Raw genomic sequence first — 15,392 nt, 5'->3', positions numbered from 1 at the left:
TTAAATCCACCTATCACCAAAATAAATTCTTGAAACACTGTAAAGAAATTAACAAATGCATTGATGAAATGTAATCTGGAACCAATTGTTGACTTTTAAAACAAGAGGTATATTGGTCTGGTGTGAATAGCTAATTTATTAAAAATACACAATAATAATATATCTGAATACATAACTGAAGAACGATACTGTCATTTGCGGGAACTGAACAGGCCTTCTACATGTAAATTCTGAAAGATTTAAATTTACCAATGAAGTTGGGAATCTTCACATACTAAAATGTGTAAATATTTACAATTTACAATTTACAATTATCCAATTAAATACAAGTGAACAGGAATTTGGATAATTGGGGCAAATATTTACGCAGTTTACTGAGGCTGATTTTGAGAATGTGCACACAATTAAGGATTCACTTGAATTATCAAATTATGTGAAATGAAAATCACTGTTTACTTATCTCATCTGTATATGACTGGATAATTGAAGAGAATTACTCATTTTATTGTGTGAACATTCTCAAATCCTTTAGTAAATCAGCCTTCTTTGCATGAGGATTCTCAACTTTCAATAATTTAACATAAGAATTTTTATTTTACAGTTCTGTTCCCTATGGGACTAAGTACATATGTTGTCCCATGTTTCTAAGTGCTTCCTAATTCTAGTTATGAGGTCCGACCTGCCCCATCCCCTTCTGCCATTGCTGATCTGACTGATCTTGTCCTTGCTGTGACCACTTTCCCAAAACAAGCAACAGCAAGAAGAATGCAGATGATGGTGGGATGTCCAAGCCTTTGCATGCTCTTTCCATTTAATTATTTTGGGAAAGTGTTTACATCCAGGACAAGCTGCATCTATAATACAACTGTTTCCTTCATAGCTGTTTTCTGATTGGCTATCAGTACAAGTAAAGGGGGCAGGTTGGAGCTCATACAGTAACTAGGGTTAGTAAGCGCTTAGAACAAGGGACAAAGTATGAACTTTGTCCCATAGGGGACAGAACTGTAAAATAAAAATGATAATGATAGATGCGCTTTAGTTGATTAGCTATAATGAATATGGAGGTATTACTAACTTTGTACATATGTATGTATATGTAACAATTCAAAGACCAGTTTATCAATGTAACAATATAACAAAACACATTTTAACACCTTCTGGTTTTATTACTCTGAATTCTTTTCTGTCCCATGTTTTATCCATATGTTTTTATTTTTGTTAGAATGTAATATTCCTTGAAAAGAGAAGTATTGGAAAAAAAGTTCCCAATCATAGGTGGATGCAGGATCGGCCCGATGCTGCATTTGTACACCGCCGGCTCTAAGACCCCCGCTGATCGCTCGGTTCTCAGGGCTCCCTGAGCAGAGAGCTGGTGACTGTCAGTCACCACTCTCTGCTCTGCTCTCCCCTCGCTCACTGGAATGCAGGGCCGGGGAGGGGGCGGGGGTGACTGTCTCCGGCTTTCAGCAGCTCTCTAAAAGGCAAAGCCTGGTGTCGGTCCAGGCATGTGGGCGGATCCCGACTTCATTGTCGCGATTTTGCCCAGGCCTGGACCGGCTCTGTGACATCAGACGACAGCGGGCTTTAGCCCGCTGTCTGCTGAAAGTAAGTCACAGGAGTGCAGAACGAACTGCACTCCTGTGATTCACAGGTGAAGTACAACCAAACGAGCTTTGACTGTACTTCTACTTTAACATAGAATTTTCATTTAAATTGCAAAACATTACCACAGATCTCAATTATTTAAAGCAAGCATCTAACATTTGAGGGGAGTTTTCATTTTTTTTTAAATATTTTGTGATACTTCCAGTTCCTGTAATTTCCTTCAGCATGATGACAATCCCGTTTCCCCACATTGAAATCACTGCAGCGTTATTACCCTGTTGAATACTTTGCTGTCCTGCAGGTAACAAAGAAGAATTTTCAGTATTGTCAAAAACTGAAAAACCTTTCTTCTTAATGCCAGTTAGCACTGGCCTTGCTATACCCTCCACAGGTGTTATGAATGATAACATAGCAATGCCCACATCTCCTGGGAGCACACTGGAGGAAGTGACTCAAGGAACCCTCTTGCATCCTTCTTCCTGACTCTGATGACAATAAGAGTGCTACAGCCCCCTTGATGGCAGTGGGGCTTTAAAAAAAATATTTCCTGTGTCCCTGGACAAGATAAGTAAAAAAAAACAAACATTGCAGGCATCAAAAGGGGCAGGGAACGGGAAACTGGAACAAAAAAAAAAGTAAAAAATAATGCATATGGATGGACTTTTTGCAAAATACAAAATGAGGATTACCTGGTGATAATTGCTAGGTGTGGAGGGCTCATGCAGGCTCCCATGAAGAGTACCACATTCTCATGTCGTGTCTGTCGGTAAGCCATCACTTCCCGCTTAAATGCTTTTAGCTGGTCCTCATTATCCCGCTCAATGTCAATAAGTCTAATTGCTACCTCTCCATGCCAGCGCCCATGGTACACTAACCCAAAGCGTCCTTTGCCAATCATCTCTCCAATTTCCAGCTGTTCAAATGGGATGTCCCATTCTTGTAAGAATATGCTGGTTTGACTGGCTTTACGGGGGAAGTTCCTGGCTGATAGCAGCAAGTGGTTCATCTCCTCAAAGTCATCTTCAGACTCTTCTGCTTTCTCATTGCTTTCTTCATTCTGAGATGGTCATAGTAAGGATAAAACACTTAGATAAGGATTTATTTATGGCAATAATTTCACTTTGGTTGAGAGAGGGATTACCATTTTTTATTTAAATGTAGTGCTCTTTAGCAGTTATCAAGCAGCACAGAAATGACAACTTTACCAATACCTTACAATTCAATAACTGATACAGTTATGGGTACTGTATCAGTTATTGAATAGGAAGGTGTATTATATTTTTGTTGCCAATTTCTTGCAACAAAATTGGTATTCAAAACTTTCAGGGCTTGATTGCTTAAATGCCAATACCAATTAAATACATTTTCATTACTGAACTGTTTAAGCATTATAAAGTGGCATTTTGCCTTTTATATGGCAAGATAAATATCTCTTTTGATAACTATTGGCAGCAATATAATGGCCATTGTTTCCCTTTGTCACTTCTTCTAACCTCTCCACCACAATAACAGATACGGTGCATGATTACTAGATATACTTGGGGGAATTCAATAGAGGCCTAACAACACTTTTCTGCCTGCGCCAGATTAAAAAAAAAATATCTGCTGTCTATTTCAGTAGCTTTTTCAATGTGTTCAGCAGATTCAGGTAGATCTTAATACAGACGCTTTTACAACGTTATGCTACTACTGCACCAAATTAAAAAATAACTACCTCTAGTTTGTAGATAATGAAATTGGAGGTAAATAAGACTATAAGCTGGTGTACAGAGATAGGCAGAATGAAACGTTGTGTAGCGGCATATTTGCCGTCACTACCCCCTCCTCACCTGGCTGTTAGGGGGATTGTTGGCTTCGAGAGGTTGTAAACCTCCCTGTGTAAGTTGTATATATAGTTAAGCCCAGAATAAGGCTTACCTAAAGGTACTGTAATTATCTCGTAAAAATGCGCAATGTAGGAGATATTTACTGTATACTGCACCAATGATGTCATCGGTGCATGCGCTAGGAAGGAACGGCCGCATGAATAATTAGTGTCTCAGCTTCCCCATCATGCTCCACCAACCCAGCCATAAAATGACATGGTGCTGCAGCGTCTGGGTGACAGTTGCTGCAGCAGGGAAGGAGCTCAGCTAGAATGAGGACAGAATGTCTCCACATGCAGTGCTTGCCACTAATTCACATACCCGTTTACAACAGGTACATGAATATATCGCCACCCCAACATATGCCACGCAGAGACACAATGGAATTATAAAGCATATCATAGACACTGTTTATGAATTCCCCACATTGTCCTCTGTGCATATTGAGAATTCAGAATATGGGTATTGTGAAAGCATTGTTTAAAACAGATTTATACGCAAAATATATACTTATTAAAACACTTACTGTATACAGTGAGAACAGAAATAAATCGAAAACTGGGGATCTATTTATCAGTTTTAATTGGAGATTAACACAACTTTCACCCAATATTAACACATTTCTTAAAAAAAATCTTAAGCGGAGCATGTGAAAATCTTAGGTGAAATTCATGTGATTCATGGGTGAAAACATTAATCAACAGACCTTTGAGTGTTTAGTCCATGGTTTAGGAGGTCATATTACCTTATAAAATTATAGTCATGTACAACAGGTCAATACTGTCATCTACAACAGGTCAATACTGTCATCTACAACAGGTCTAGAATTGTCTTTTCATCTGACAGGGATACATATAATAGCTAGTCCATTTTGACAGTAATACCTAAAGGACTTCTAATTATGCAGATGTGCTGCTGTAAGTAATTATGTTCCCATATTTACTAAATAGTGAGTTTTGCTACACATTGTCAGAGATCAGGAAAATAATGGAACATGTTGTTCTCCACTTAATTAAATAGCTTGATTATCTTACCTCAGATGTTGGTTCCACTTCAATTTGAAGTAATGGATTTCCTTCATTACTGGAAGAAATAATAAAAAATTCAGTTATAATTACTGATATTTGTATGACCTCATATAATTTGGGAAATTCAAATAAGGGAAACTTAGATAGCCTACTGTCACATAGTAGAGGCTAAAGCATTAACAGCTCTTGTTCAGTAAATGGGAAATCATGCATTTAAAGTGAAACTTCAGGCTAACAGACACAGGAAAAGCTCATACATTATGTCAGGGCCTATAGCTATTCCAAAATCCAACTGCTCTACAGCTCTCAAGGAATAGCTAAGAAAATGCAGATTTTTTTTTTCAAGCTTCTAGGAAATAAACTCAGGAAGCCTTTTACCATGCCTTAAAACTGCACATGGTGTTACAGAACAATATGATGTAGTCCTTTATTACTCATTCCAAAAAAGAGTTAAAAGTAAATAAACCAACACCTGAAAAAGTTATTTTAATTCCAATACAATGAAAAATGATTGCAAGCAGACTGGGTGGTTAAATAGGGAGGTCACACAGCAAACTGTACCATACCAAGCCACATAGCTTTCAACAGATGGGAGGGGGGGTACCTTGCAGAGAAGGTGTCAAAGCCCCCCCCCTTGCAGGGCACCTTGTTCCAATGTTGGAGGACAAGGATCTCTTCCCCACACCTAATGCTTGAAAGGAATATGGGGATTTATGGAGGTTGGGGGGGATTGTAGGAATCTGGAAGCCCCAATTATAATTAGGATTATGTATGTACACAAATTCCCATCGTACATGTTCCTGGAATAGGTATGGAGTAAACGGGTGCTGCAGCAGCAACTGCTATCTGGATCCAATACCATAATCCAAAGTAATTGTTACCAGCACACCAATAATCATTGAAATAATATCCAAGCATTTATTCAGTAATTACATCACTGTGGTAAAGTGCGATGTTTCAGGGCCACACAGGACCCCTTTCTCAGGCATGTGATAAGAGCATGATACAGTACGAAGAACTTTTAAAGTGGCATTTAAAGTGGCATCCCTCAGTATCGGAGGCCACCCCTGACCTCTTACATGATATGACGTCATGAAACCCGCTAAAACAATCAAATAATGGCCCTGTTATATAATATATCCCATATGTAAATATTATGTCAATAGAAAATTCCTGGGTCCAGTATACTGAGCAGATGATGCATAGCCAAATAATTATCCTACTTTAGAGTTCTGGATCATGCCCACGCAATCCTGAGCACTAGATTTGCCTGATCTATGAGGTGTACCAGCCGAGGCGTCGCTGTGGCCAGGTGACCGGACATCATCTGCTTAGTGACAGGAACATGCACACTGGGGCAGCCCGCACCATGGCCAAACCGCTGATGCTATGGAAGCCCATGATGGCAAGGCACCTGGCCACCAGTTGTCAAAACAACAAGTGAGGCTGTTGCAAGTTAAATAGGAAGAGCCTGTTGGGGGATGGTGAAAAAAGGGAGTAATTGAATAGATCACACCAAGCAACGTGCAATGTGTAGACAGACAAAAAGCACAACAGTAAACAGAACAGGAAAACTGAACAAAAAGAGAACCAAGAACCTTAATAAAGTTGGGAAATATGAAGAAGGGAAAGAGAGTGGGTTGCAAGAATGAGAGGGGTAAAAAACAAGATAAGATGAAGGTAAGATGAAGAACACTAAGCAGGTGTGAGGTAGAGGAAAGAGAAAAACAATAACAGTGGGAAAAAAGGAACAATTAATGAAAAGAAATATAAAATAGGAGGAAAAATAAAGAGAAGGGGGTGGGGTAAAGGGAAGGGGAGAAGAAGAGAAGAACTGAAAAAGAGTATAGAAGAATCAGAATATAAGAAAAAGGGTTAAAGAAAAAGGGGAGGGAGGGAAAGATAGACATTGAAAAGATGGATGGGGAGAGGTGAAAAAAAAAGGAATGAGAAGGGGGAGGGAAAAAAAGGAGGAAAGGGAAAAAAAGGAGGAAATGGGAAAGGATTAAGGATACATGCCCGATACTGACTTCTGGGAAGAACTGTGGTCAAAAATATAAAAAGGAGAGTCACCAACAATGTACATTCAGAAGGCCTCACAGTGTGAAAGGGTACAATATTGGCCTCCACCTCTCATGGGTTGTTTGACGTGTTCAAACACCATGCCCCTGAGTTTATGGGCCTGATGTTTATTTGTGACAAAATGTACTACTACTGGTTTATTCAAGTTGATCTGTTTGCCCTTCTCCATTTTTGATAGGGCAAAGTGCCATTTAAATGGACCAGTAGTCTTACCCACATATGTCACTGCACAGGCATCTGTAGCACCCTCTACTTTATGAAATTTTATAGGGTGCCTTTGCATTTTTTTGTCTGGGAACAGCCTGTACCAAAAGATCACGTAAGGTTCTATTTCATCTATGTGCTAGTAAGAGTGAGACCTTAAGACTGGGCGGTGAGGAACTGCCTGCTCAAAGTATGTTAAAGTTCTCGTGTAAATATAGAAAAAAAACAAGTTAAACACAAGCCCAACTCTGTGCAAACAAAACAAAATAAATAAATGCTACAATGCTGTATTTCTTCCACCCTCAAAAATAATATAAGATTTTTTTTTTGTTTTTTGTTTTTTTATAATGTAAGGTTCAATGATATCCAAGCTGAAATGCAGCAACGTGAGATAAATTCCTGTGACAACCCGGCTCTGATTGACATCAGAAAAGCAGCAGGACCAGACAAGATATCAGGCTAGGCAGTCTATTGAGTGGCTTTCCATTTGTTGGTGGAGTTTATAAACACTAAATGGAGCACTGGTGGAAAGAAAATTGTTTGGAATAAGAAAATATTGACTGTCATGATTTAACCTGCAGTTTTCCTGCCTGTGTATTTCTACTTAGTGCTGTGCTTCTCCCAGTCTTCTGATTCCTTTTACGTGTTGTTGGCTTCTGCGCTCACCTATATGCATCACCTGCTATTCTCTGGGTTTATATTTCCTTTCCCTTACATCAATTCCTGGCTTGCCTCCCAGTTTGCTTCCTATATGTACATGTGCTCAGTCCAGCTCATGTTGCCTGAGCAACTTCACAGTTCTCTGAGCTCCCGCGGCTTACTATTACTTTGTGTATCATGTCTGACTACCTGTGTACCGACCCTGGCTTTGTCCACTGTCTGTGCTTGCCTGCCGCCCACTCTGACCTTGGCTTGTTTCCTGGTTTTCCTTTCAGTCTCCTGCTGTTGTGCACGCACTAAGTGGTCTCCATGCTTTCAGCACCACTACCTGGTTCAAACTTATGGCAAGCCCACCACCTCCCTCAAGGGCCCTGGTGAAGAAGCAGGCAGGGGCTTAGACTCTGTGCCCTGGGGAACCCAGAGTTGGTGAACTACAAGGGCTCACTATCACAGACTCCTGACATTGACTTGGACTTGACTTCGCAATATGCTGGTTGTTCATGTACTTTTGTGGAAGATTTACTGACATTTTTTTATTGTTAAACCTTTAGTATAGTATATGCTATTGCTTCACAGGAATTTATCACACAGTGCTGCTTTTCAGCTTGGATATCACAGAATTTTATATTATGCCCCTCAACAATGATTATTGACCATCTGATATGTTCAGCCTTGCGATTGAACATGTGCGCAAACAAAGCCATGGAGGAATTTGGCCAGAGCTTGATCTATTGTTGTAGTAGAATATCCACAATTTGGAAATCGCTTATATCTTATTTCTAACTGACATCTTCTATCTGTGTATTTGAAGCAAACATTTGCAACCTTTGTGAATTGTGAGATAAATAGGCAATTTAAAAAATGCCAAAGGTGTGCACTCTGGTAATGTAAAAACATATTCCTGTTGGTGGGTTTAATTTAAAAGGACGTCATCAGGGTACCCTGTGCATTAGTGATCTTAATGTCAAGAAAAGTAACACTTTGTGGTGAGATTTCTGCATTAAACACTAGCCCAGGAAAGATATTGTTTAGAAAATCAATAAACATTGAAAATTCTCTTTCATTACCAACCCAAATGAGGAAGATGTCATCAATATAACACATGCAGAATTTGACATGATCAGAAAAAGCAGTGGATGGGTAGATGTCATGCTCCGCATTGAAACCCACAAAAAGATTAGCAAATAAGGGGGCCACAGAACTTCCCATGGCAGTGCCACATATCTGTGCATATGTTGTTCCTTCAAATGCAAAACAATTGTATTCAAGTATAAAAGCAAGGCATTTGAGAAGATATTTATGGAAAAAGTTCTCCAGCTTTGCATTGTTCAAAAAATGTCTATCAGCCAACAGGCTCTTTGCATTAGGTATCCAAGTATACAGAGGTGACATGTCCATTCCTGAAAATTTCCAGCCGTCATCTAATGTAGTAAATGCTCTAAGTCTACTTGGAAAATCATTTTTAGCCTTAACCCCCTCACGACAAGTGTATGCATATAAGCAACCTCACGGAAGTGGGTATTCATCCTGTATTGATCCCCGTTGAGCAGGCGGATGACAGGTCTGTGTCTGCTCCACTTATGCAGCGTGGACACAGACACAGCCCACTTTCCTCTATGGGCGGTCGGATGTAAATGGACAGCCTGTCCGTTTACATCAGACTGTCATCCAATCCGCTAGACGGATGGGGAACAGATCCTCCATCCATCTGTTTTTAGCAGATAGGATCAGATGTCGGCGGGTGTAAACGGACTTCCATTGCTAAATAACAGATTCTTAGTGCTGTGGTAGTGTAAATACAGGGGCAGGGATCCCAGATGATGTCATTGACCACATATGAGCAAGACAATTATGTGGTCAATGACATTTCCCTGGATCCCCGTCTGTTTATATACATGTTATTTAAAGGATTTGTGTATTTTCAGTGCTGTGCTTTAAGCTGCATGAAAAGATCCTCTCTATTTTCTTTTTTCGCACTGGCATATGGCAGTGCCCAGCTGCCCACACTCTTTTTTAGCCTTAAAAAAAAACAGAAGAAAGTTCAGGTTTCATGGACTTCCTGCTGAGTTGGGCGAACTTGGCTCAAACTGAACCTGGTCAGATTCACTCATCACTAAAACCTTATTAGAATGGTCATGAAGTACCATAATGTATGTAATCCTTGTTGAACTAAGGTTGCAGTGGTTTTATTGCATTTCCAGTTTGAGCTAAAGACCCACAGTTTCATTACAAATCTATTCATGTTGCTTCAAATCATAATAATTTGAGGCACATACAACATAGCTTATGAAAAAGCAGCTTTACTGTTTAGAGAAGATGAACATAATTACTGGCTTTAGACAGGTGTACGAAGGAAGAGTGCTGGCTAACTCAAAATATAATAAGTACATCTAATTTATGGAACATGTTTATTTCTCATTTTGCTGTATTTTTTTCCATTACTGATCACAAGAAATGACACATTCCTATAAGATCAAATTCTGCAATGTCTGTTGTATACACATGATTAATGGTAAGACCCTTGCAGATCTTTATGCATTATAAAGAGTTTTTCCACATAACTCAGAAGAATATTTTAACTGAACTAGGGACAAATATTATTTGGACATGTATGAAAATGTGTCACAAATTGTAACAAGCAAAAAAAGTAAAAAGCTTGTTTGTTGATATTATCAGTTATGTTTTATATATATAAAGTTGTGCTCATAAGTTTACATACCCTGGCAGAATTTATGATTTCTTGGCCATTTTTCAGAGAATATGAATGATAACACAAAAACATTTCTTTCACTCGTGGTTAGTGTTTGGCGGAAGGCATTTATTATTAATCAACTGTGTTTATTCTTTTTAAATCATAATCACAACAGAAACTACCCAAATGACCCAGATCAAAAGTTTTCATGCCCTGGCGATTTTGGCCTGATAACATGCACACAATTTGACACAAAGGCATTTGAATGGCTATTAAAGGTAACCATCCTCAACTGTGATCTGTTTGCTTGTAATTAGTGTGTGTATAAAAGGTCAATGAGTTTCTGGACTCCTGACAGACCCTTGCATCTTTCATCCAGTGCCGCACTGAGGTTTCTGGATTCTGAGTCATGGGGAAAGCAAAAGAATTGTCAAAGGATCTGCAGGAAAAGGTAGTTGAGCTGTATAAAACAGGAAAAGGATATAAAAAGATATCCAAGGAATTGAGAATGCCAATCAGCAGTGTTCAAACTCTAATCAAGAAGTGGAAAACGAGGGGTTCTGTTGAAACCAAACCACGGTCAGGTAGACCAACTAAAATTTTAGCCACAACTGCCAGGAAAATTGTTCGGGATGCAAAGAAAAACCCACAAATAACTTCAGGTGAAATACAGGACTCTCTGAAACATGTGGTGTGGCTGTTTCAAGATGCAGAATAAGGAGGCACTTGAAGAAAGATGGGCTGCATGGTTGAGTCCCCAGAAGAAAGCCATTACTACGTGAATGCCACAAAGTATCCAGCTTACAATATGCCAAACAGTACAGAGACAAGCCTCAAACCTTCTGGCACAAAGTCATTTGGAGTGATGAGACCAAAACTGAGCTTTTTGGCCACAACCATAAACGCTACATTTGGAGAGGAGTCAACAAGGCCTATGATGAAAGGTACACAATTCCTACTGTGAAACACGGAGGTGGATCACTGATGTTTTGGGGATGTGTGAGCTACAAAGGCACAGGAAATTTGGTCAAAATTGATGGCAAGGTGAATGCAGTATGTTATCAAAAAATACTAGAGGAACATTTGCATTCATCAGCCAGGAAGATGCGTATGGGACGTACTTGGACATTACAACAAGACAATGATCCAAAACACAATGCCAAGTTGACCTGTCATTGGCTACAGCAGAATGAAGTGAAGGTTCTGGAGTGGCCATCTCAGTCTCTTGACCTCAATATCTTTGAGCCACTCTGGGGAGATCTCAAATGCGCAGTTCATGCATGACAGCCCAAGAATTTACAGGAACTGGAAGCTTTTTGTCAAGAGGAATGGGCAGCTTTACCATCTGAGAAGATTAAAAAGCCTCATGTACAAATTTCACAAAAGACTTTAAGCTGTCATTGATGTTAAAGGGGGCAATACACGGTATTAAGAACTGGGGTGTGTAAACTTTTGATCAGGGTCATTTGGCTAGTTTCTGTTGTCATTATGATTTAAAAAGAGTAAAGGTTTGGGACCTGGAGCCTGGAGATTTCGTAGTGATCCAGGTGGGATGAAATCTCCAGTCCTAGGACCAGCGTTTATGACAAGCCAGCACAATAATTATGCAGGTGTGTGCTGAGCTTTTTGTAAGAGACGGGACCAGGGTTCTGGGCTCCACCCTCCTGAGGAGTCAAGGTGTGAAAGGGAGAAGCATGATGCAGTCTGACAGAGCAGATAGAGGGCCCAAGCCTGTGGGCTGGAGCAGCAAGGAAGCTGTGAAAGAAAGAGTGCCAGCAGAGGTACAGAGTGTGTTTGGAACAGGGACACTGTTACATGGTCAAGAGGACTGAGGACTGAGGTCCAAAGCCTGAGCAGCGGTGCTGCACCAAGCCAGGCAGCTTGGTATTTTTTTGTTAACATTGTTGCTGTGGAAAGTTTAAACTCCTGTGTGGGAATCCTGGATGGACTGTTTATTTTTGATGAATGAAAGTGGGCCAACAAACCCTTAAATGGCAGAAATGGCGTGGACTCAATGGTAAGCTCTACACTAAATCTACCGTAATTAACCCCAAACATTATATATATATATATATATATATATATATATATATATATATATATATATATATATATATATATATATACACACACACAATGAAAAAAAAAGAGGGAGGACCCGACTGTAAGATTTTACATTTGAAGGGGGCTGGGGCAAGTGTGTGAGACAAGAGGACACGGTTTTTATTTTATATAAAAGCCCAGCTCATCTAGTTATACAACACCATTTTGTTTGGAAGTTCCATGAAGTAGTCAAAACTTGATGGTAAGTGAACTGATCTGAAAACCAAATGAATCTGCAGATCAGCAAATTGCAAATGTTTTGGCTCTCTTGAATTTATACACGCTGATACGTCCAATTTTCAGGAAATCGTATAATTTAGCAAGAACAGTTCATCTTTTTGATATTTATTATATTTAATAGAAAAATTGAGAAATTGGCTACACTCATCCCTGTTTGTAACACTACCCTCACACAATCTGCTCTAATAAAATTGTATAAACATTGCTTTGACACGTAATATTGTATTGCATTTTATTTATTTGCAATTAATTATATATTAAAAAAACCCACAAACAATCACATGAATTTCCTCTCTATATTCTTTACATTTTGAACTCTTGGAATGAAACTAGATGCAAATAAAAAACATGACAGAATCAAGAGCTGTAGTTATTGCCAATTCATTTTATTTTCCCTGTTTATACAGCTGCCCACACTGCTCCCTGCCGGAGGATTAATTTATGTCTGTTATTTTTTTTCATCTCTGAAGCTAAACACAAAATCTCCTTTTATACTTCCATCATTTGCTGGTAAGATGCAGCTTTTAAATATATTTATAGTATGTGCGACTGGAACTGCTTGTGGGTAGGTGCAGTATGGTGCGGCGGCAGAAAACACTCAGTTGCAGTGAAGAAAAACAGAAAAATACTATAACTGAAGTTCGGCAATACAGAGTAGTCCCAGCTGCAAGGCAACCCGACTGGGAGTGTTCACAGCATGTAAAAGCGATATGTCAGTAGAACTAGTATCAGGTATGCTGAGTGGAATGCGTAATGGCTGGTCAAGTGGGGAGGCATCCAGAAAGGATAACGTGTCCCTGCACTTTCACCAACCTCTCCCTGATGCTAAGCACTTTCCCTACCAAACGGGTGTCCTGTCCCTGATCTAGCCACAAGCAAAATTCTTGCCAAACCCAGGATGGTCAGCAAAGAATTCAGCACTGACCAAAAAAACACACTAGGAGGTAAATACATCAGGACAGACAAAAGGAGCATAGGAACAGGGCAACCAAAATGCGTGCTAGTAATAGAACTTTAAACATGATGGTCTGTGAGGGTGTGGGGCCCCTTGCAAAAAGGAGGTGAACATCACCTCATCCTCGGTGGCCAGACTCTCGACTGGCCACTGTGGAGGAGGGTGGAAAACGAAAGCCCGTGATGCCTTTGGAGAGCAGAGGAAGGGAAAGCCACCGAGGAAAGGACGCCACCGGTGAACTGCTGCATAGATGGGGTAAGTCCACTGTACCCTAGAGTGTAAAGTCAAAATAGTGACACAAGCATTCACCTTTGGAGATCTGCATCCGTGTGTCCCCTTTCTGCTGATTAGACAATAAAAAAGCACTGCCAAGCTGTTGAGGCACTCGCTGTGTTCCTTTCATTCTGCAAGCTGTTGAACACTCCCACTTCCAGATAACACTGAAAGCATGATAGATTCTTAAGCTGACTATACACGTTTTTTTTTTTTTCAGCCACAAAAGAGGTGGATAGAGTAACCCCCTACCAGGACACTGTATTCTGGCAGCGGGACTGGCCGCTGTCAGAATACACTGATCAGCAAATGCAAGTGACTAACTGTAGCCACTGATCAACAAATGTTTTCCAGCATGTCTCTCCAACAGAAGTCAATTAAGCAGCCCTCAAAATTTCCACTCCCCTGCTTGCAATAGGGGAGTGGAAATAAGCTGAGGGTGAGTGTGGAGCCGCATCGGGGGGGGGGGCATGCTCCACTGGCAGGCGGGGTTTAAAAGGAGCCGATGCCACTCCCAGCCTCTGCTCCTGTCATTCTCTTAGCAGGGCCTGGCATTTAGAGGGAGCCGAAAAAGAATTAGATGAGGTGGGGGCGGGACGGCTACAGGGAGGGGGGTTGGGCGGGAGCTGCCAAAGTGTACACACGCATGTTGAAAAACACTAATATTTAAAGACCTTTAGTTTTTGATAAGACTTTCCTTTTGTTTTGTTGCTATCTGTGTCTGACCAGGAAATTTCCATGAGATGCTTTCTATACCTATCCAACTCTGTCTAAAACAAAAAAATGCCTTAATTCTAATAAAATAAAATTAAAAAATGACAGATTTAATATGTATTAATGGTCCTTAATCCCTTTGTTTATTTCACTTTTAAAGAAAAGCAAAACAAGTGTTTAATCTTTTTTGAATAAAACATATTAGGCTTTCATACCTTTATACAGTATCTCACAAAAGTGAGTACACCCCTTGTAGTGAGTGTACAGCTTGTATAACAGTGTAAATTTGCTGTCCCCTCAAAATAACTCAACACACAGCCATTAATGTCTAAACCGCTGGCAACAAAAGTGAGTACACCCCTAAATGAAAATGTCTAAATTGGGCTCAAGGTTTCAATATTTTCCAGCACTGCCTTAACCCTCTTGGGCATGGAGTTCACCAGAGCTTCACAGGTTGCCACTTGAGTGCTATTCCACTCCTCCATGACGACATCACGGAGCTGATGGATGTTAGAGAACTTGCGCTCCTACACCTTCCATTTGAGGATGCCCCACAGATGCTCAATATGGTTTAGGTCTGTAGACATGCTTGGCCAGTCCATCAACTTTATCCTCAGCTTTTTTAGAAAGGCAGTTGTCATCTTGGAGGTGTGTTTGGGGTTGTTATGTTGGAATACTGCCCTGCGGCCCAGTCTCCAAAGGGAGGAGGATCATGCTCTGCTTCAGTATGTCACAGTATATGTTGGCATTCATGATTCCCTCAATGAACTGTAGCTTCCCAGTGCCGGCAGCACTCATGTAGTACCAGACCATGACACTCCCACCACCACGCTTGACTGTAGGCAAGACACGCTTGTCTTTGTACTCCTCACCTGGTTGCCGCCACACACGCTAGACACCATCTGAACCAAATAAGTTTATCTTGGTCTCATCAGACCACATGACTTGGTTCCAGTAATCCATGTCCTTAG

The 15,392-nt window shown here is 40.3% G+C and overlaps 1 protein-coding gene across 2 annotated transcripts in view; it reads right to left on the bottom strand.

Annotated features, from left to right (window-relative positions):
• The window catches only part of KSR2 (kinase suppressor of ras 2), a 707,775-nt gene that overhangs the window by 181,903 nt on the left and 510,480 nt on the right, over positions 1-15,392 (bottom strand). For both annotated transcript variants that reach the window (XM_073625662.1, XM_073625672.1), the window contains exons 13-14: positions 4,505-4,553; positions 2,295-2,662 (exon numbers count right to left, since the gene is read on the bottom strand). In XM_073625662.1, coding sequence (XP_073481763.1) covers positions 2,295-2,662; positions 4,505-4,553 — 417 coding nt within the window. The remainder of the gene's footprint in view (positions 1-2,294; positions 2,663-4,504; positions 4,554-15,392) is intronic.

This window comes from Aquarana catesbeiana, linkage group LG01 (genome assembly GCF_042186555.1).
Source record: "Aquarana catesbeiana isolate 2022-GZ linkage group LG01, ASM4218655v1, whole genome shotgun sequence".
Lineage (NCBI taxonomy): Eukaryota > Metazoa > Chordata > Amphibia > Anura > Ranidae > Aquarana > Aquarana catesbeiana.
Note: the sequence above shows the minus strand (reverse complement) of the source record. Positions and strands in the feature narration are given on the sequence as shown.